Consider the following 19,268-nt stretch of genomic DNA (forward strand, 5'->3'; position numbering starts at 1 on the left):
TGCTTCTCCAGATTAAGCTGCATCTGCCATCAACCACAGATTTCCAGTTGGTTGTTATCCTGCTACCTCCTTTAACAAGCTTTCTCACCATCCACAATTACAGCAATTGTTGTGTTGTCTACAAACTTAGTGATCAGATAATTGACACTTATTTATCTCAACACCATTGCTAATTCCTGATTCTCGATGACACCGCTGCTCACAGACAACTGGTCAAAGAGAGAGATCAGCATCGCAACTCTTCCAGTGTGGTTCTGATGACTTTTATGCAGAAGTAGTATTGATTCTATAGACTTTCATTTCAAGCCCATGGACCTGTATAATGTTCTTACCATTCTTAGATTGCACTGCATATGTTGATCCTTAAAATGTTCTTTAATCTTTCACTTCTGCACTGTAAATAGCAGAGAGTAAGTGTATCTCTTTGCCTCATAACTGTTCCAGCATCTCAATCTGAAATTTGCAGGAACAGTGTGTCCCCTTCCATTCAGGCTTCAGGCCACTGTTGGAGCCCTAATACTGAATTCAACACAGTCAGGTTGCCTGTGTTTTCTCTTTGTACCAAACCTACACTGTACGTGTGTCAGGTGATGGACTTTACATTCCCACTGTATGTTGCACTCCAGAGATGTTGCCTGAGTTACTCTCTGTTCCCTCACAATATTCTCCTTCTTCATTAGATTTTTTCCAATTGCCTGCTAGAAACTGCAATCTTGCCTGAGCGTAAGAACATCACAAGCAAGTGTCCAGTCTTCGTAACATTTGTACTGAGCACTTGGTCCATTTTATTTAAATACGTGCTTTGACACTTCATTTCTGATCCAATCTCTGTTATAACTCATGCCCTCAAATTTAGGCAACTTTCTGCTCAACCTCCCCTTTACCTTTTCCAAAGCCTCCGGATCATTTTTAGTTGATAGTATGAATAGTCAAAATCCTGCTGGAACCCTTTATTATTGGACATCTTTGTAATCTCGATGCTGCATATTTTGCCGCCAGTATTTCATCGAACATATTCAGGTTTAATTAATGAGGCAACACAGCAGGATGGTTTGTAACTAATAAACAACAGCAGAAATATTGAAAACATCCAGTGGTCAGTTAGTATATGGAGAAAGTGAAAGACAATTCTATAATTCAAGACAGGATGATACACAAAATAGACTGTTTGCAGTGACATGGACAAAATAAGTAACAAAATCAACAATTACCTGGTAATTTAGTTGTGGTGAGATGCACAGTGGTCCCAGGAGTTGTAATGGCTGTTGTCAACACCGGCTTTTTGGATGTCGAGGAGGAGGTCATCATGCGGCTTGTTGTGGTATTTGTAGATAGCAGGTTTGATGTGCTGCTGGGTTGACTTGGTGGCTTTGTTGAAGTTCCTGCTGGTGTACTGGTTGTTGTCGGTGATGTGCTGATTGTCATCGATGTGCTGTTTGGTGTGTTGGACGCTGCAGTCAGTGTGCTGGACTCTGTGGTTGACGTGCTGGTGTCTGTTGTCGTGTGCTGGTTGGTGAGCTGGTCTCTGTGGTTGATGTGCTGGTCTCTGTGGTTGATGTGCTGGACTCTGTGGTTAACGTGCTGGTCTCTGTGTTTGATGTGCTGGTGTCTGTTGTCGGTGTGCTGGTTGGTGAGCTGGTCTCTGTGGTTGACGTGCTGGTCTCTGTGGTTGATGTGCTGGACTCTGTGGTTGATGTGCTGGACTCTGTGGTTGATGTGCTGGTGTCTGTCGTCGGTGTGCTGGTTGGTGAGCTGGTCTCTGTGGTTGATGTGCTGGTCTCTGTGGTTGATGTGCTGGACTCTGTGGTTAACGTGCTGGTCTCTGTGTTTGATGTGCTGGTGTCTGTTGTCGGTGTGCTGGTTGGTGAGCTGGTCTCTGTGGTTGACGTGCTGGTCTCTGTGGTTGATGTGCTGGACTCTGTGGTTGATGTGCTGGACTCTGTGGTTGATGTGCTGGTGTCTGTCGTCGGTGTGCTGGTTGGTGAGCTGGTCTCTGTGGTTGATGTGCTGGTCTCTGTGGTTGATGTGCTGGACTCTGTGGTTAACGTGCTGGTCTCTGTGGTTGATGTGCTGGTGTCTGTTGTCAGTGTGCTGGTTGGTGAGCTGGTCTCTGTGCTTGACGTGCTGGTCTCTGTGGTTGATGTGCTGGACTCTGTGGTTGATGTGCTGGTGTCTGTTGTCGGTGTGCTGGTTGGTGAGCTGGTCTCTGTGGTTGGTGTGCTGGTCTCTGTGGTTGGTGTGCTGGTCTCTGTGGTTGATGTGCTGGTCTCTGTGGTTGATGTGCTGGTCTCTGTGGTTCATGTGCTGGACTCTGTGGTTGGTGTGCTGGTCTCTGTGGTTGAGGTGCTGGTCTCTGTGGTTGATGTGCTGGTCTCTGTGGTTGATGTGCTGGACTCTGTGGTTGGTGCGCTGGTCTCTGTGGTTGATGTGCTGGTCTCTGTGGTTGGTGAGCTGGTCTCTGTGGTTGACGTGCTGGTCTCTGTGGTTGATGTGCTGGTCTCTGTGGTTGATGTGCTGGTGTCTTTTGTCGATGTGCTGGGTGGTGAGCTGGTCTCTGTGGTCGGTGTGGTTGTTGTTGTGCTGGACTCTGTCGTCGGTGTGCTAATTGGTGTGCTGGACTCCGTGGCTGACGTGCTGTACTCTGTGGTCGTTGTACTTGACTCTGGGGTGGTTGTGCTGGACCCTACGGTCAATGTGCTGGTGTCTGTGGTTGGTGAGGTTGTTGTTGTGCTGGACTCTGTCATCGGTGAGCTGGACCCTGCGGTGGACCTGCTGGACTCTTTTGTCGGTGTGCTGGACCCTATGGTTTGTGCACTGGACTCCGTGGTCGGTGTGCTGGACTCTGTGGTCAGTGTGCTGGACTCTGTGGTCAGTGTGCTGGACTCTGTGGTCGTTGTGCTGGTCTCTGTGGTTGATGTGCTGGACTGTGCGGTTGGTGTGCTGGACTCTGTGGTCAGTGTGCTGGTCTCTGTGGTTGATGTGCTGGTCTCTGTGGTTGGTGAGCTGGTCTCTGTGGTTGATGTGCTGGTCTCTGTGGTTGGTGAGCTGGTCTCTGTGGTCAGTGTGCTGGTCTCTGTGGTTGATGTGCTGGTCTCTGTGGTTGATGTGCTGGTCTCTGTGGTTGGTGTGCTGGTCTCTGTGGTTGGTGTGCTGGTCTCTGTGGTTGATGTGCTGGTCTCTGTGGTTGATGTGCTGGTGTCTGTGGTCGTTGTGCTGGTCTCTGTGGTCAGTGTGCTGGTCTCTGTGGTTGATGTGCTGGTCTCTGTGGTCGTTGTGCTGGTCTCTGTGCTTGTTATGCTGGACTCTGCAGTTGATGTGCTGGATGGTGTGGTTGGTGTGCTGGACTCTGTGATCATTGTGCTGGACTCTGCAGTCGTTGTGCTGGACTCTGCGGTCAATATGCTGGTGTCTGTCGTCGGTGTGCTGGTTGGTGAGCTGGACTCTGTGGTCGGTGTGCTGGACTCTGTGGTTGATGTGCTGGTCTCTGTGGTTGGTGTGCTGGTCTCTGTGGTTGGTGAGCTGGTCTCTGTGGTTGACGTGCTGGTCTCTGTGGTTGATGTGCTGGTCTCTGTGGTTGATGTGCTGGTCTCTGTGGTTGGTGTGCTGGTCTCTATGGTTGACGTGCTGGTGTCTGTGGTTGATGAGCTGGTCTCTGTGGTTGGTGTGCTGGACTCTGTGGTTGATGTGCTGGTGTCTGTGGTTGGTGTGCTGGACTCTGTGGTTGATGTGCTGGTGTCTGTTGTCGATGTGCTGGGTGGTGAGCTGGTCTCTGTGGTTGATGTGCTGGTCTCTGTGGTTGATGTGCTGGTGTCTTTTGTCGATGTGCTGGGTGGTGAGCTGGTCCCTGTGGTCGGTGTGGTTGTTGTTGTGCTGGACTCTGTCGTCGGTGTGCTAATTGGTGTGCTGGACTCCGTGGCTGACGTGCTGTACTCTGTGGTCGTTGTACTTGACTCTGGGGTGGTTGTGCTGGACCCTACGGTCAATGTGCTGGTGTCTGTGGTTGGTGAGGTTGTTGTTGTGCTGGACTCTGTCATCGGTGAGCTGGACCCTGCGGTGGACCTGCTGGACTCTTTTGTCGGTGTGCTGGACCCTATGGTTTGTGCACTGGACTCCGTGGTCGGTGTGCTGGACTCTGTGGTCAGTGTGCTGGACTCTGTGGTCAGTGTGCTGGACTCTGTGGTCGTTGTGCTGGTCTCTGTGGTTGATGTGCTGGACTGTGCGGTTGGTGTGCTGGACTCTGTGGTCAGTGTGCTGGTCTCTGTGGTTGATGTGCTGGTCTCTGTGGTTGGTGAGCTGGTCTCTGTGGTTGATGTGCTGGTCTCTGTGGTTGATGTGCTGGTCTCTGTGGTTGGTGAGCTGGTCTCTGTGGTTGATGTGCTGGTCTCTGTGGTTGATGTGCTGGTCTCTGTGGTTGATGTGCTGGTCTCTGTGGTTGACGTGCTGGTCTCTGTGGTCAGTGTGCTGGTCTCTGTGGTTGATGTGCTGGTCTCTGTGGTCGTTGTGCTGGTCTCTGTGGTCGTTGTGCTGGTCTCTGTGCTTGTTATGCTGGACTCTGCAGTTGATGTGCTGGACGGTGTGGTTGGTGTGCTGGACTCTGTGATCATTGTGCTGGACTCTGCAGTCGTTGTGCTGGACTCTGCGGTCAATATGCTGGTGTCTGTCGTCGGTGTGCTGGTTGGTGAGCTGGACTCTGTGGTCGGTGTGCTGGACTCTGTGGTTGATGTGCTGGTCTCTGTGGTTGACGTGCTGGTCTCTGTGGTTGGTGAGCTGGTCTCTGTGGTTGACGTGCTGGTCTCTGTGGTTGATGAGCTGGTCTCTGTGGTTGGTGTGCTGGACTCTGTGGTTGATGTGCTGGTGTCTGTGGTTGGTGTGCTGGACTCTGTGGTTGATGTGCTGGTGTCTGTTGTCGATGTGCTGGGTGGTGAGCTGGTCTCTGTGGTTGATGTGCTGGTCTCTGTGGTTGATGTGCTGGTGTCTGTTGTCGATGTGCTGGGTGGTGAGCTGGTCCCTGTGGTCGGTGTGGTTGTTGTTGTGCTGGACTCTGTCGTCGGTGTGCTAATTGGTGTGCTGGACTCCGTGGCTGACGTGCTGTACTCTGTGGTCGTTGTACTCGACTCTGGGGTGGTTGTGCTGGACCCTACGGTCAATGTGCTGGTGTCTGTGGTTGGTGAGGTTGTTGTTGTGCTGGACTCTGTCATCGGTGAGCTGGACCCTGCGGTGGACCTGCTGGACTCTTTTGTCGGTGTGCTGGACCCTATGGTTTGTGCACTGGACTCCGTGGTCGGTGTGCTGGACTCTGTGGTCAGTGTGCTGGACTCTGTGGTCAGTGTGCTGGACTCTGTGGTCGTTGTGCTGGTCTCTGTGGTTGATGTGCTGGACTGTGCGGTTGGTGTGCTGGACTCTGTGGTCAGTGTGCTGGTCTCTGTGGTTGATGTGCTGGTCTCTGTGGTTGGTGAGCTGGTCTCTGTGGTTGATGTGCTGGTCTCTGTGGTTGATGTGCTGGTCTCTGTGGTTGATGTGCTGGTCTCTGTGGTTGGTGAGCTGGTCTCTGTGGTCAGTGTGCTGGTCTCTGTGGTTGATGTGCTGGTCTCTGTGGTTGATGTGCTGGTCTCTGTGGTTGATGTGCTGGTCTCTGTGGTTGACGTGCTGGTCTCTGTGGTCAGTGTGCTGGTCTCTGTGGTTGATGTGCTGGTCTCTGTGGTCGTTGTGCTGGTCTCTGTGGTCGTTGTGCTGGTCTCTGTGCTTGTTATGCTGGACTCTGCAGTTGATGTGCTGGACGGTGTGGTTGGTGTGCTGGACTCTGTGATCATTGTGCTGGACTCTGCAGTCGTTGTGCTGGACTCTGCGGTCAATATGCTGGTGTCTGTCGTCGGTGTGCTGGTTGGTGAGCTGGACTCTGTGGTCGGTGTGCTGGACTCTGTGGTTGATGTGCTGGTCTCTGTGGTTGACGTGCTGGTCTCTGTGGTTGGTGAGCTGGTCTCTGTGGTTGACGTGCTGGTCTCTGTGGTTGATGAGCTGGTCTCTGTGGTTGGTGTGCTGGACTCTGTGGTTGATGTGCTGGTGTCTGTGGTTGGTGTGCTGGACTCTGTGGTTGATGTGCTGGTGTCTGTTGTCGATGTGCTGGGTGGTGAGCTGGTCTCTGTGGTTGATGTGCTGGTCTCTGTGGTTGATGTGCTGGTGTCTGTTGTCGATGTGCTGGGTGGTGAGCTGGTCCCTGTGGTCGGTGTGGTTGTTGTTGTGCTGGACTCTGTCGTCGGTGTGCTAATTGGTGTGCTGGACTCCGTGGCTGACGTGCTGTACTCTGTGGTCGTTGTACTCGACTCTGGGGTGGTTGTGCTGGACCCTACGGTCAATGTGCTGGTGTCTGTGGTTGGTGAGGTTGTTGTTGTGCTGGACTCTGTCATCAGTGAGCTGGACCCTGCGGTGGACCTGCTGGACTCTTTTGTCGGTGTGCTGGACCCTATGGTTTGTGCACTGGACTCCGTGGTCGGTGTGCTGGACTCTGTGGTCAGTGTGCTGGACTCTGTGGTCAGTGTGCTGGACTCTGTGGTCGTTGTGCTGGTCTCTGTGGTTGACGTGCTGGACTCTGCGGTCAATATGCTGGTGTCTGTCGTCGGTGTGCTGGTTGGTGAGCTGGACTCTGCGGTCGATGTGCTGGTCTCTCTGGTTGATGTGCTGGTCTCTGTGGTTGGTGAGCTGGTCTCTGTGGTTGATGTGCTGGTGTCTGTCGTCGGTGTGCTGGTTGGTGAGCTGGACTCTGTGGTTAACGTGCTGGTCTCTGTGGTTGATGTGCTGGACTCTGTGGTTGGTGTGCTGGTCTCTGTGGTTGATGTGCTGGTCTCTGTGGTTGACGTGCTGGTCTCTGTGGTTGATGTGCTGGTGTCTGTTGCCGGTGTGCTGGTTGGTGAGCTGGTCTCTGTGGTTGGTGAGCTGGTCTCTGTGGTTGGTGTGCTGGTCTCTGTGGTTGCGGAGCTGGTCTCTGTGGTTGATGTGCTGCTCTCTGTGGTTGGTGTGCTGGTCTCTGTTGTTGATGTGCTGGTGTCTGTTGCCGGTGTGCTGGTTGGTGAGCTGGTCTCTGTGGTTGGTGCGCTGGCCTCTGTGGTCGGTGTGGTTGTTGTTGTGCTGGACTCTGCAGTCGTTGTGCTGGTCTCTGTGGTTGATGTGCTGGACAGCGCAGTCGATGTGCTGGTGTATGTCGTCGGTGTGCTGGTTGGTGTGCTGGACTCTGCAGTCGATGTGCTGGTGTCTGTGGTCGTTGTGCTGGTCTCTATTGTCATTGTGCTGGACACTGTGGTCAGTGTGCTGGACTCTGTGCTTGGTGTGCTGGTCTCTGTGGTTGATGTGCTGGTCTCTGTGGTTGATGTGCTGGTCTCTGTGGTTGACGTGCTGGTGTCTGTGTTTGGTGTGCTGGTGTCTGTTGCCGGTGTGCTGGTTGGTGAGCTGGTCTCTGTGGTTGGTGTGCTGGCCTCTGTGGTCGGTGTGGTTGTTGTTGTGCTGGACTCTGCAGTCGTTGTGCTGGTCTCTGTGGTTGATGTGCTGGACAGCGCAGTCGATGTGCTGGTGTCTGTGGTCGTTGTGCTGGTCTCTATGGTCATTGTGCTGGACACTGTGGTCAGTGTGCTGGACTCTGTGGTCAGTGTGCTGGTCTCTGTGGTTGATGTGCTGGACTCTGTGGTTGGTGTGCTGGTCTCTGTGGTTGATGTGCTGGTCTCTGTGGTTGATGAGCTGGTCTCTGTTGTCGATGTTCTGGTTGGTGAGCTGGTGTCTGTGGTTGACGTGCTGGTCTCTGTGGTTGATGTGCTGGTCTCTGTGGTTGACGTGCTGGTCTCTGTGGTTGATGTGCTGGTCTCTGTGGTTGGTGAGCTGCTCTCTGTGGTTGGTGTGCTGGTCTCTGTGGTCAGTGTGCTGGACTCTGTGGTTGGTGTGCTGGTCTCTGCGGTTGGTGAGCTGGTCTCTGTGGTTGATGTGCTGGACTCTGTGGTTGACGTGCTGGTCTCTGTGGTTGATGTTCTGGTGTCTGTTGTCGATGTGCTGGTTGGTGAGCTGGACTCTGTGGTTGACGTGCTGGTCTCTGTGGTTGATGTGCTGGTCTCTGTGGTTGACGTGCTGGTCTCTGTGGTTGATGTGCTGGTCTCTGTGGTTGACGTGTTGGTCTCTGTGGTTGATGTGCTGGTGTCTGTTGTCGATGTGCTGGTTGGTGAGCTGGACTCTGTGGTTGACGTGTTGGTCTCTGTGGTTGATGTGCTGGTGTCTGTTGTCGATGTGCTGGTTGGTGTGCTGGTCTCAGTGGTTGATGTTCTGGTCTCTGTGGTTGACGTGCTGGTCTCTGTGGTTGATGTGCTGGTCTCTGTGGTTGACGTGCTGGTCTCTGTGGTTGGTGAGCTGGTCTCTGTGGTTGACGTGCTGGTCTCTGTGGTTGATGTGCTGGTGTCTGTGGTTGGTGTGCTGGACTCTGTGGTTGATGTGCTGGTGTCTGTGGTTGGTGTGCTGGTCTCTGTGGTTGATGTGCTGGTGTCTGTTGTCGATGTGCTGGGTGGTGAGCTGGTCTCTGTGGTCGGTGTGGTTGTTGTTGTGCTGGACTCTGTCGTCGGTGTGCTAATTGGTGTGCTGGACTCCGTGGCTGACGTGCTGTACTCTGTGGTCATTGTACTCGACTCTGGGGTGGTTGTGCTGGACCCTACGGTCAATGTGCTGGTGTCTGTGGTTGGTGAGGTTGTTGTTGTGCTGGACTCTGTCATCGGTGAGCTGGACCCTGCGGTGGACCTGCTGGACTCTTTTGTCGGTGTGCTGGACCCTATGGTTTGTGCACTGGACTCCGTGGTCGGTGTGCTGGACTCTGTGGTCAGTGTGCTGGACTCTGTGGTCAGTGTGCTGGACTCTGTGGTCATTGTGCTGGTCTCTGTGGTTGATGTGCTGGACTGTGCGGTTGGTGTGCTGGACGGTGTGGTTGGTGTGCTGGACTCTGTGATCATTGTGCTGGACTCTGCAGTCGTTGTGCTGGACTCTGCGGTCAATATGCTGGTGTTTGTCGTCGGTGTGCTGGTTGGTGAGCTGGACTCTGCGGTCGATGTGCTGGTCTCTCTGGTTGATGTGCTGGTCTCTGTGGTTGATGTGCTGGTCTCTGTGGTTGATGTGCTGGTGTCTGTGGTTGATGTGCTGGTCTCTGTGGTTGATGTGCTGGTTTCTGTGGTTGGTGAGCTGGTCTCTGTGGTCATTGTGGTTCTTGTTGTGCGGGACTCTGTTGTTTCTGTGCTGGTTGGTGAGCTGGTCTCTGTGGTTGGTGTGCTGGTCTCTGTGGTTGATGTGCTGGTCTCTGTGGTTGATGTGCTGGTCTCTGTGGTTGATGTGCTGGTGTCTGTGGTCGTTGTGCTGGTCTCTATTGTCTTTGTGCTGGACACTGTGGTCAGTGTGCTGGTCTCTGTGGTTGACGTGCTGGTGTCTGTTGTCGATGTGCTGGTTGCTGACCTGGTCTCTGTGGTTGGTGAGCTGGTCTCTGTGATTGTTATGCTGGACTCTGCAGTTGGTGAGCTGGTCTCTGTGGTTGATGTGCTGGTCTCTGTGGTTGATGTGCTGGTCTCTGCGGTTGATGTGCTGGTGTCTGTTGTCGATGTGCTGGTTGGTGAGCTGGTCTCTGTGGTTGATGTGCTGGTCTCTGTGGTCGTTGTGCTGGGCTCTGTGAATGTTATGCTGGACTCTGCAGTCGTTGTGCCGGACTCTGCGGTCAATGTGCTGGTGTCTGTTGCCGGCGTGCTGGTTTGTGAGCTGGTCTCTGTGGTTGATGTGCTGATCTCTGTGGTTGATGTGCTGGTCTCTCTGGTTGATGTGCTGGACTCTGCGGTCAATGTGCTGGTGTCTGTTGTCGGTGTGCTGGTTGCTGAGCTGGACTCTGTGGTTGATGTGCTGGTCTCTGTGGTTGATGTGCTGGACTCTGTGGTTGGTGAGCTGGTCTCTGTGGTTGACGTACTGGACTGTGCGGTTGGTGGGCTGGACTCTGTGGTTGGTGAGCTGATCTCTGTGGTTGATGTGCTGGACTCTGTGGTCGGTGTACTGGACTCTGTGGTTGATGTGCTGGACTCTGTGGTTGATGTGCTGGTCTCTGTGGTTGACGTGCTGGACTCTGTGGTTGACGTGCTGGTCTCTGTGGTTGATGTGCTGGTCTCTGTGGTTGATGTGCTGGTCTCTGTTGGTGTGCTGGTTGGTGAGCTGGTCTCTGTGGTTGGTGTGCTGGTCTCTGTGGTTGACGTGCTGGTCTCTGTGGTTGATGTGCTGGTCTCTGTGGTTGATGTGCTGGACTCTGTGGTTGGTGTGCTGGTCTCTGTGGTTGATGTGCTGGTGTCTGTTGTCGGTGTGCTGGTTGATGTGCTGGTCTCTGTGGTTGATGTGCTGGTCTCTGTGGTTGGTGAGCTGGTCTCTGTGGTTGATGTGCTGGTCTCTGTGGTCAGTGTGCTGGTCTCTGTGGTTGATGTGCTGGTCTCTGTGGTTGGTGTGCTGGTCTCTGTGGTTGATGTGCTGGTCTCTGTGGTTGGTGAGCTGGTCTCTGTGGTTGATGTGCTGGTCTCTGTTGTTGATGTGCTGGTCTCTGTGGTTGACGTGCTGGTGTCTGTTGTCGGTGTGCTGGTTGGTGAGCTGGTCTCTGTGGTTGGTGAGCTGGACTCTGTGGTTGGTGAGCTGGTCTCTGTGGTTGATGTGCTGGTCTCTGTGGTTGGTGAGCTGGTCTCTGTGGTTGATGTGCTGGTCTCTGTGGTTGATGTGCTGGTCTCTGTGGTTGACGTGCTGGTCTCTGTGGTTGGTGAGCTGGTCTCTGTGGTTGATGTGCTGGTCTCTGTGGTTGGTGTGCTGGTCTCTGTGGTTGATGTGCTGGTCTCTGTGGTTGGTGTGCTGGTCTCTGTGGTCGTTGTGCTGGTCTCTGTGGTTGGTGAGCTGGTCTCTGTGGTTGATGTGCTGGTCTCTGTGGTCAGTGTGCTGGTCTCTGTGGTTGATGTGCTGGTCTCTGTGGTCGTTGTGCTGGTCTCTGTGGTTGATGTGCCAGTCTCTGTGGTTGATGTGCTGGTCTCTGTGGTTGATGTGCTGGTCTCTGTGGTCAGTGTGCTGGTCTCTGTGGTTGATGTGCTGGTCTCTGTGGTCAGTGTGCTGGTCCCTGTGGTCGTTGTGCTGGTCTCTGTGGTCGTTGTGCTGGTCTCTGTGCTTGTTATGCTGGACTCTGCAGTTGATGTGCTGGATGGTGTGGTTGGTGTGCTGGACTCTGTGATCATTGTGCTGGACTCTGCAGTCGTTGTGCTGGACTCTGCGGTCAATGTGCTGGTATCTGTTGTCGATGTGCTGGTTGCTGAGCTGGTCTCTGTGGTTGATGAGCTGGTCTCTGTGGTTGGTGAGCTGGTCTCTGTTGTCGATGTGCTGGTTGCTGAGCTGGTCTCTGTGGTTGATGAGCTGGTCTCTGTGGTTGGTGAGCTGGTCTCTGTTGTCGATGTGCTGGTTTTTTGTGGTTGGTCAGCTGGTCTCTGTGGTTGACGTGCTAGTCTCTGTGGTTGATGTGCTGGTCTCTGTGGTTGGTGTGCTGGTCTCTGTGGTTGATGTGCTGGCCTCTGTGGTTAATGTGCTGGTGTCTGTGGTTGATGTGCTGGTCTCTGTGGTTGATGTGCTGGTCTCTGTGGTTGATGTGCTGGTCTCTGTGGTTGATGTGCTGGTCTCTGTGGTTGATGTGCTGGTCTCTGTGGTTGATGTGCTGGTGTCTGTGGTCGTTGTGCTGGTCTCTATTGTCTTTGTGCTGGACACTGTGGTCAGTGTGCTGGTCTCTGTGGTTGACGTGCTGGTGTCTGTTGTCGATGTGCTGGTTGCTGACCTGGTCTCTGTGGTTGGTGAGCTGGTCTCTGTGATTGTTATGCTGGACTCTGCATTTGGTGAGCTGGTCTCTGTGGTTGATGTGCTGGTCTCTGTGGTTGATGTGCTGGTCTCTGCGGTTGATGTGCTGGTGTCTGTTGTCGATGTGCTGGTTGGTGAGCTGGTCTCTGTGGTTGATGTGCTGGTCTCTGTGGTCGTTGTGCTGGGCTCTGTGAATGTTATGCTGGACTCTGCAGTCGTTGTGCCGGACTCTGCGGTCAATGTGCTGGTGTCTGTTGCCGGCGTGCTGGTTTGTGAGCTGGTCTCTGTGGTTGATGTGCTGATCTCTGTGGTTGATGTGCTGGTCTCTCTGGTTGATGTGCTGGACTCTGCGGTCAATGTGCTGGTGTCTGTTGTCGGTGTGCTGGTTGCTGAGCTGGACTCTGTGGTTGATGTGCTGGTCTCTGTGGTTGATGTGCTGGTCTCTGTGGTTGGTGTGCTGGTCTCTGTGGTTGATGTGCTGGTCTCTGTGGTTGATGTGCTGGACTCTGTGGTTGGTGAGCTGGTCTCTGTGGTTGACGTACTGGACTGTGCGGTTGGTGGGCTGGACTCTGTGGTTGGTGAGCTGATCTCTGTGGTTGATGTGCTGGACTCTGTGGTCGGTGTGCTGGACTCTGTGGTTGATGTGCTGGACTCTGTGGTTGATCTGCTGGTCTCTGTGGTTGACGTGCTGGACTCTGTGGTTGACGTGCTGGTCTCTGTGGTTGATGTGCTGGTCTCTGTGGTTGATGTGCTGGTCTCTGTTGTCGGTGTGCTGGTTGGTGAGCTGGTCTCTGTGGTTGGTGTGCTGGTCTCTGTGGTTGACGTGCTGGTCTCTGTGGTTGATGTGCTGGTCTCTGTGGTTGATGTGCTGGACTCTGTGGTTGGTGTGCTGGTCTCTGTGGTTGATGTGCTGGTGTCTGTTGTCGGTGTGCTGGTTGATGTGCTGGTCTCTGTGGTTGAGGTGCTGGTCTCTGTGGTTGATGTGCTGGTCTCTGTGGTTGATGTGCTGGTCTCTGTGGTTGGTGAGCTGGTCTCTGTGGTCAGTGTGCTGGTCTCTCTGGTTGGTGGGCTGGTCTCTGTGGTTGATGTGCTGGTCTCTGTGGTTGGTGAGCTGGTCTCTGTGGTTGGTGTGCTGGTCTCTGTGGTTGGTGTGCTGGTCTCTGTGGTTGATGTGCTGGTCTCTGTGGTTGGTGTGCTGGTCTCTGTTGTCGATGTGCTGGTCTCTGTGGTTGGTGTGCTGGTCTCTGTGGTTGATGTGCTGGTCTCTGTGGTTGATGTGCTGGTCTCTGTGGTCAGTGTGCTGGTCTCTGTGGTTGATGTGCTGGTCTCTGTGGTCAGTGTGCTGGTCTCTGTGGTTGATGTGCTGGTCTCTGTGGTCGTTGTGCTGGTCTCTGTGCTTGCAATGCTGGACTCTGCAGTTGATGTGCTGGATGGTGTGGTTGGTGTGCTGGACTCTGTGATCATTGTGCTGGACTCTGCAGTCGTTGTGCTGGACTCTGCGGTCAATGTGCTGGTATCTGTTGTCGATGTGCTGGTTGCTGAGCTGGTCTCTGTGGTTGATGAGCTGGTCTCTGTGGTTGGTGAGCTGGTCTCTGTTGTCGATGTGCTGGTTGCTGAGCTGGTCTCTGTGGTTGGTGAGCTGGTCTCTGTTGTCGATGTGCTGGTTTTTGTGGTTGGTCAGCTGGTCTCTGTGGTTGAAGTGCTGGTCTCTGTGGTTGATGTGCTGGCCTCTGCGGTTAATGTGCTGGTGTCTGTCGTCGGTGTGCTGGTTGGTGTGCTGGTCTCTGTGGTTGATGTGCTGGTCTCTGTGGTTGAGGTGCTGGTCTCTGTGGTTGATGTGCTGGTCTCTGTGGTTGACGTGCTGGTGTCTGTCGTCGGTGTACTGGTTGGTGTGCTGGTCTCTGTGGTTGATGTTCTGGTGTCTGTGGTTGACGTACTGGACTGTGCGGTTGGTGGGCTGGACTCTGTGGTTGGTGAGCTGGTCTCTGTGGTTGATGTTCTGGTGTCTGTTGTCTGTGTGCTGGTTGGTGTGCTGGTCTCTGTGGTTGATGTGCTGGTCTCTGTGGTCAGAGTGCTGGACTCTGTGGTTGGTGAGCTGGACTCTGTGGTTGATGTGCTGGTCTCTGTGGTTGACGTGCTGGACTCTGTGGTTGACGTGCTGGTCTCTGTGGTTGACGTGCTGGTCTCTGTGGTTGATGTGCTGGTCTCTGTTGTCGGTGTGCTGGTTGGTGAGCTGGTCTCTGTGGTTGGTGTGCTGGTCTCTGTGGTTGACGTGCTGGTCTCTGTGGTTGATGTGCTGGTCTCTGTGGTTGATGTGCTGGTCTCTGTGGTTGGTGTGCTGGTCTCTGTGGTTGATGTGCTGGTGTCTATTGTCGATGTGCTGGTTGGTGAGCTGGTCTCTGTGGTTGATGTGCTGGTCTCTGTGGTTGACGTGCTGGTCTCTGTGGTTGACGTGCTGGTCTCTGTGGTTGGTGAGCTGGTCTCTGTGGTTGATGTGCTGGTCTCTGTGGTTGGTGAGCTGGTCTCTGTGGTTGACGTACTGGACTGTGCGGTTGGTGGGCTGGACTCTGTGGTTGGTGAGCTGGTCTCTGTGATTGATGTTCTGGTGTCTGTTGTCTGTGTGCTGGTTGGTGTGCTGGTCTCTGTGGTTGACGTACTGGTCTCTGTGGTTGACGTGCTGGACTCTGTGGTTGGTGAGCTGGACTCTGTGGTTGATGTGCTGGTCTCTGTGGTTGACGTGCTGGACTCTGTGTTTGACGTGCTGGTCTCTGTGGTTGACGTGCTGGTCTCTGTTGTCGGTGTGCTGGTTGGTGAGCTGGTCTCTGTGGTTGGTGTGCTGGTCTCTGTGGTTGACGTGCTGGTCTCTGTGGTTGATGTGCTGGTCTCTGTGGTTGACGTGCTGGTCTCTGTGGTTGATGTGCTGGTGTCTATTGTCGATGTGCTGGTTGGTGAGCTGGTCACTGTGGTTGATGTGCTGGTCTCTGTGGTTGATGTGCTGGTCTCTGTGGTTGATGTGCTGGTCTCTGTGGTTGGTGAGCTGGTCTCTGTGGTTGATGTGCTGGTCTCTGTGGTTGGTGAGCTGGTCTCTGTGGTTGATGTGCTGGTCTCTGTGGTTGATGTGCTGGTCTCTGTGGTCAGTGTGCTGGTCTCTGTGGTTGATGTGCTGGTCTCTGTGGTCGTTGTGCTGGTCTCTGTGGTTGGTGAGCTGGTCTCTGTGGTTGGTGTGCTGGTCTCTGTGGTTGATGTGCTGGTCTCTGTGGTTGGTGTGCTGGTCTCTGTGGTTGGTGTGCTGGTCTCTGTGGTTGACGTGCTGGTCTCTGTGGTCTTTGTGCTGGTCTCTGTGGTTGGTGAGCTGGTCTCTGTGGTTGGTGTGCTGGTCTCTGTGGTTGATGTTCTGGTCTCTGTGGTTGATGTGCTGGTCTCTGTGGTCAGTGTGCTGGTCTCTGTGGTCGTTGTGCTGGTCTCTGTGGTCGTTGTGCTGGTCTCTGTGGTCGTTGTGCTGGTCTCTGTGGTTGACGTGCTGGTCTCTGTGGTTGATGTGCTGGTCTCTGTGGTCAGTGTGCTGGTCTCTGTGGTTGATGTGCTGGTCTCTGTGGTCAGTGTGCTGGTCTCTGTGGTCGTTGTGCTGGTCTCTGTGGTCGTTGTGCTGGTCTCTGTGCTTGTTATGCTGGACTCTGCAGTTGATGTGCTGGATGGTGTGGTTGGTGTGCTGGTCTCTGTGGTTGATGTGCTGGTCTCTGTGGTTGATGTGCTGGTCTCTGCGGTTGATGTGCTGGTCTCTGCGGTTGATGTGCTGGTGTCTGTTGTCGATGTGCTGGTTGGTGAGCTGGTCTCTGTGGTTGATGTGCTGGTCTCTGTGGTCGTTGTGCTGGGCTCTGTGAATGTTATGCTGGACTCTGCAGTCGTTGTGCCGGACTCTGCGGTCAATGTGCTGGTGTCTGTTGCCGGCGTGCTGGTTTGTGAGCTGGTCTCTGTGGTTGATGTGCTGATCTCTGTGGTTGATGTGCTGGTCTCTCTGGTTGATGTGCTGGACTCTGCGGTCAATGTGCTGGTGTCTGTTGTCGGTGTGCTGGTTGCTGAGCTGGACTCTGTGGTTGATGTGCTGGTCTCTGTGGTTGATGTGCTGGTCTCTGTGGTTGGTGTGCTGGTCTCTGTGGTTGATGTGCTGGTCTCTGTGGTTGATGTGCTGGACTCTGTGGTTGGTGAGCTGGTCTCTGTGGTTGACGTACTGGACTGTGCGGTTGGTGGGCTGGACTCTGTGGTTGGTGAGCTGATCTCTGTGGTTGATGTGCTGGACTCTGTGGTCGGTGTGCTGGACTCTGTGGTTGATGTGCTGGACTCTGTGGTTGATGTGCTGGTCTCTGTGGTTGACGTGCTGGACTCTGTGGTTTACGTGCTGGTCTCTGTGGTTGATGTGCTGGTCTCTGTGGTTGATGTGCTGGTCTCTGTTGTCGGTGTGCTGGTTGGTGAGCTGGTCTCTGTGGTTGGTGTGCTGGTCTCTGTGGTTGACGTGCTGGTCTCTGTGGTTGATGTGCTGGTCTCTGTGGTTGATGTGCTGGACTCTGTGGTTGGTGTGCTGGTCTCTGTGGTTGATGTGCTGGTGTCTGTTGTCGGTGTGCTGGTTGATGTGCTGGTCTCTGTGGTTGATGTGCTGGTCTCTGTGGTTGATGTGCTGGTCTCTGTGGTTGGTGAGCTGGTCTCTGTGGTCAGTGTGCTGGTCTCTCTGGTTGGTGGGCTGGTCTCTGTGGTTGATGTGCTGGTCTCTGTGGTTTGTGAGCTGGTCTCTGTGGTTGGTGTGCTGGTCTCTGTGGTTGGTGTGCTGGTCTCTGTGGTTGATGTGCTGGTCTCTGTGGTTGGTGTGCTGGTCTCTGTTGTTGATGTGCTGGTCTCTGTGGTTGGTGTGCTGGTCTCTGTGGTTGATGTGCTGGTCTCTGTGGTCAGTGTGCTGGTCTCTGTGGTTGATGTGCTGGTCTCTGTGGTCAGTGTGCTGGTCTCTGTGGTTGATGTGCTGGTCTCTGTGGTCGTTGTGCTGGTCTCTGTGCTTGCAATGCTGGACTCTGCAGTTGATGTGCTGGATGGTGTGGTTGGTGTGCTGGACTCTGTGATCATTGTGCTGGACTCTGCAGTCGTTGTGCTGGACTCTGCGGTCAATGTGCTGGTATCTGTTGTCGATGTGCTGGTTGCTGAGCTGGTCTCTGTGGTTGATGAGCTGGTCTCTGTGGTTGGTGAGCTGGTCTCTGTTGTCGATGTGCTGGTTGCTGAGCTGGTCTCTGTGGTTGATGAGCTGGTCTCTGTGGTTGGTGAGCTGGTCTCTGTTGTCGATGTGCTGGTTTTTGTGGTTGGTCAGCTGGTCTCTGTGGTTGACGTGCTGGTCTCTGTGGTTGATGTGCTGGCCTCTGTGGTTAATGTGCTGGTGTCTGTCGTCGGTGTGCTGGTTGGTGTGCTGGTCTCTGTGGTTGATGTGCTGGTCTCTGTGGTTGAGGTGCTGGTCTCTGTGGTTGATGTGCTGGTCTCTGTGGTTGACGTGCTGGTGTCTGTCGTCGGTGTACTGGTTGGTGTGCTGGTCTCTGTGGTTGATGTTCTGGTGTCTGTGGTTGACGTACTGGACTGTGCGGTTGGTGGGCTGGACTCTGTGGTTGGTGAGCTGGTCTCTGTGGTTGATGTTCTGGTCTCTGTTGTCTGTGTGCTGGTTGGTGTGCTGGTCTCTGTGGTTGATGTGCTGGTCTCTGTGGTCAGAGTGCTGGACTCTGTGGTTGGTGAGCTGGACTCTGTGGTTGATGTGCTGGTCTCTGTGGTTGACGTGCTGGACTCTGTGGTTGACGTGCTGGTCTCTGTGGTTGACGTGCTGGTCTCTGTGGTTGATGTGCTGGTCTCTGTTGTCGGTGTGCTGGTTGGTGAGCTGGTCTCTGTGGTTGGTGTGCTGGTCTCTGTGGTTGACGTGCTGGTCTCTGTGGTTGATGTGCTGGTCTCTGTGGTTGATGTGCTGGTCTCTGTGGTTGGTGTGCTGGTCTCTGTGGTTGATGTGCTGGTGTCTATTGTCGATGTGCTGGTTGGTGAGCTGGTCTCTGTGGTTGATGTGCTGGTCTCTGTGGTTGACGTGCTGGTCTCTGTGGTTGATGTGCTGGTCTCTGTGGTTGGTGAGCTGGTCTCTGTGGTTGATGTGCTGGTCTCTGTGGTTGGTGAGCTGGTCTCTGTGGTTGACGTACTGGACTGTGCGGTTGGTGGGCTGGACTCTGTGGTTGGTGAGCTGGTCTCTGTGATTGATGTTCTGGTGTCTGTTGTCTGTGTGCTGGTTGGTGTGCTGGTCTCTGTGGTTGACGTACTGGTCTCTGTGGTTGACGTGCTGGACTCTGTGGTTGGTGAGCTGGACTCTGTGGTTGATGTGCTGGTCTCTGTGGTTGACGTGCTGGACTCTGTGTTTGACGTGCTGGTCTCTGTGGTAGACGTGCTGGTCTCTGTTGTCGGTGTGCTGGTTGGTGAGCTGGTCTCTGTGGTTGGTGTGCTGGTCTCTGTGGTTGACGTGCTGGTCTCTGTGGTTGATGTGCTGGTCTCTGTGGTTGACGTGCTGGTCTCTGTGGTTGATGTGCTGGTGTCTATTGTCGATGTGCTGGTTGGTGAGCTGGTCACTGTGGTTGATGTGCTGGTCTCTGTGGTTGATGTGCTGGTCTCTGTGGTTGATGTGCTGGTCTCTGTGGTTGGTGAGCTGGTCTCTGTGGTTGATGTGCTGGTCTCTGTGGTTGGTGAGCTGGTCTCTGTGGTTGATGTGCTGGTCTCTGTGGTTGATTTGCTGGTCTCTGTGGTCAGTGTGCTGGTCTCTGTGGTTGATGTGCTGGTCTCTGTGGTCGTTGTGCTGGTCTCTGTGGTTGGTGAGCTGGTCTCTGTGGTTGGTGTGCTGGTCTCTGTGGTTGATGTGCTGGTCTCTGTGGTTGGTGTGCTGGTCTCTGTGGTTGGTGTGCTGGTCTCTGTGGTTGACGTGCTGGTCTCTGTGGTCGTTGTGCTGGTCTCTGTGGTTGGTGAGCTGGTCTCTGTGGTTGGTGTGCTGGTCTCTGTGGTTGATGTGCTGGTCTCTGTGGTTGATGTGCTGGTCTCTGTGGTCAGTGTGCTGGTCTCTGTGGTCGTTGTGCTGGTCTCTGTGGTCGTTGTGCTGGTCTCTATGGTCGTTGTGCTGGTCTCTGTGGTTGACGTGCTGGTCTCTGTGGTTGATGTGCTGGTCTCTGTGGTCAGTGTGCTGGTCTCTGTGGTCGTTGTGCTGGTCTCTGTGGTCGTTGTGCTGGTCTCTGTGCTTGTTATGCTGGACTCTGCAGTTGATGTGCTGGATGGTGTGGTTGGTGTGCTGGACTCTGTGATCATTGTGCTGGACTCTGCAGTCGTTGTGCTGGACTCTGCGGTCAATGTGCTGGTATCTGTTG

At 54.0% G+C, this 19,268-nt stretch overlaps 1 protein-coding gene across 1 annotated transcript in view; it reads right to left on the minus strand.

The window, feature by feature from the left end:
• Positions 1-1,219: 1,219 nt before the first annotated feature.
• Positions 1,220-19,268, minus strand: part of LOC140198385 (uncharacterized) — a 116,045-nt gene continuing 97,996 nt past the window's right edge. Inside the window, exons 6-11 of the mRNA XM_072259481.1 lie at positions 15,377-15,734; positions 13,940-15,169; positions 13,718-13,823; positions 3,449-3,526; positions 2,409-2,482; positions 1,220-1,472 (exon numbers count right to left, since the gene is read on the minus strand). Of these exons, the coding sequence (XP_072115582.1) occupies positions 1,220-1,472; positions 2,409-2,482; positions 3,449-3,526; positions 13,718-13,823; positions 13,940-15,169; positions 15,377-15,734 (2,099 nt within the window). The remainder of the gene's footprint in view (positions 1,473-2,408; positions 2,483-3,448; positions 3,527-13,717; positions 13,824-13,939; positions 15,170-15,376; positions 15,735-19,268) is intronic.

The sequence above is a fragment of the Mobula birostris genome, chromosome 5 (assembly GCF_030028105.1).
Source record: "Mobula birostris isolate sMobBir1 chromosome 5, sMobBir1.hap1, whole genome shotgun sequence".
NCBI lineage: Eukaryota > Metazoa > Chordata > Chondrichthyes > Myliobatiformes > Myliobatidae > Mobula > Mobula birostris.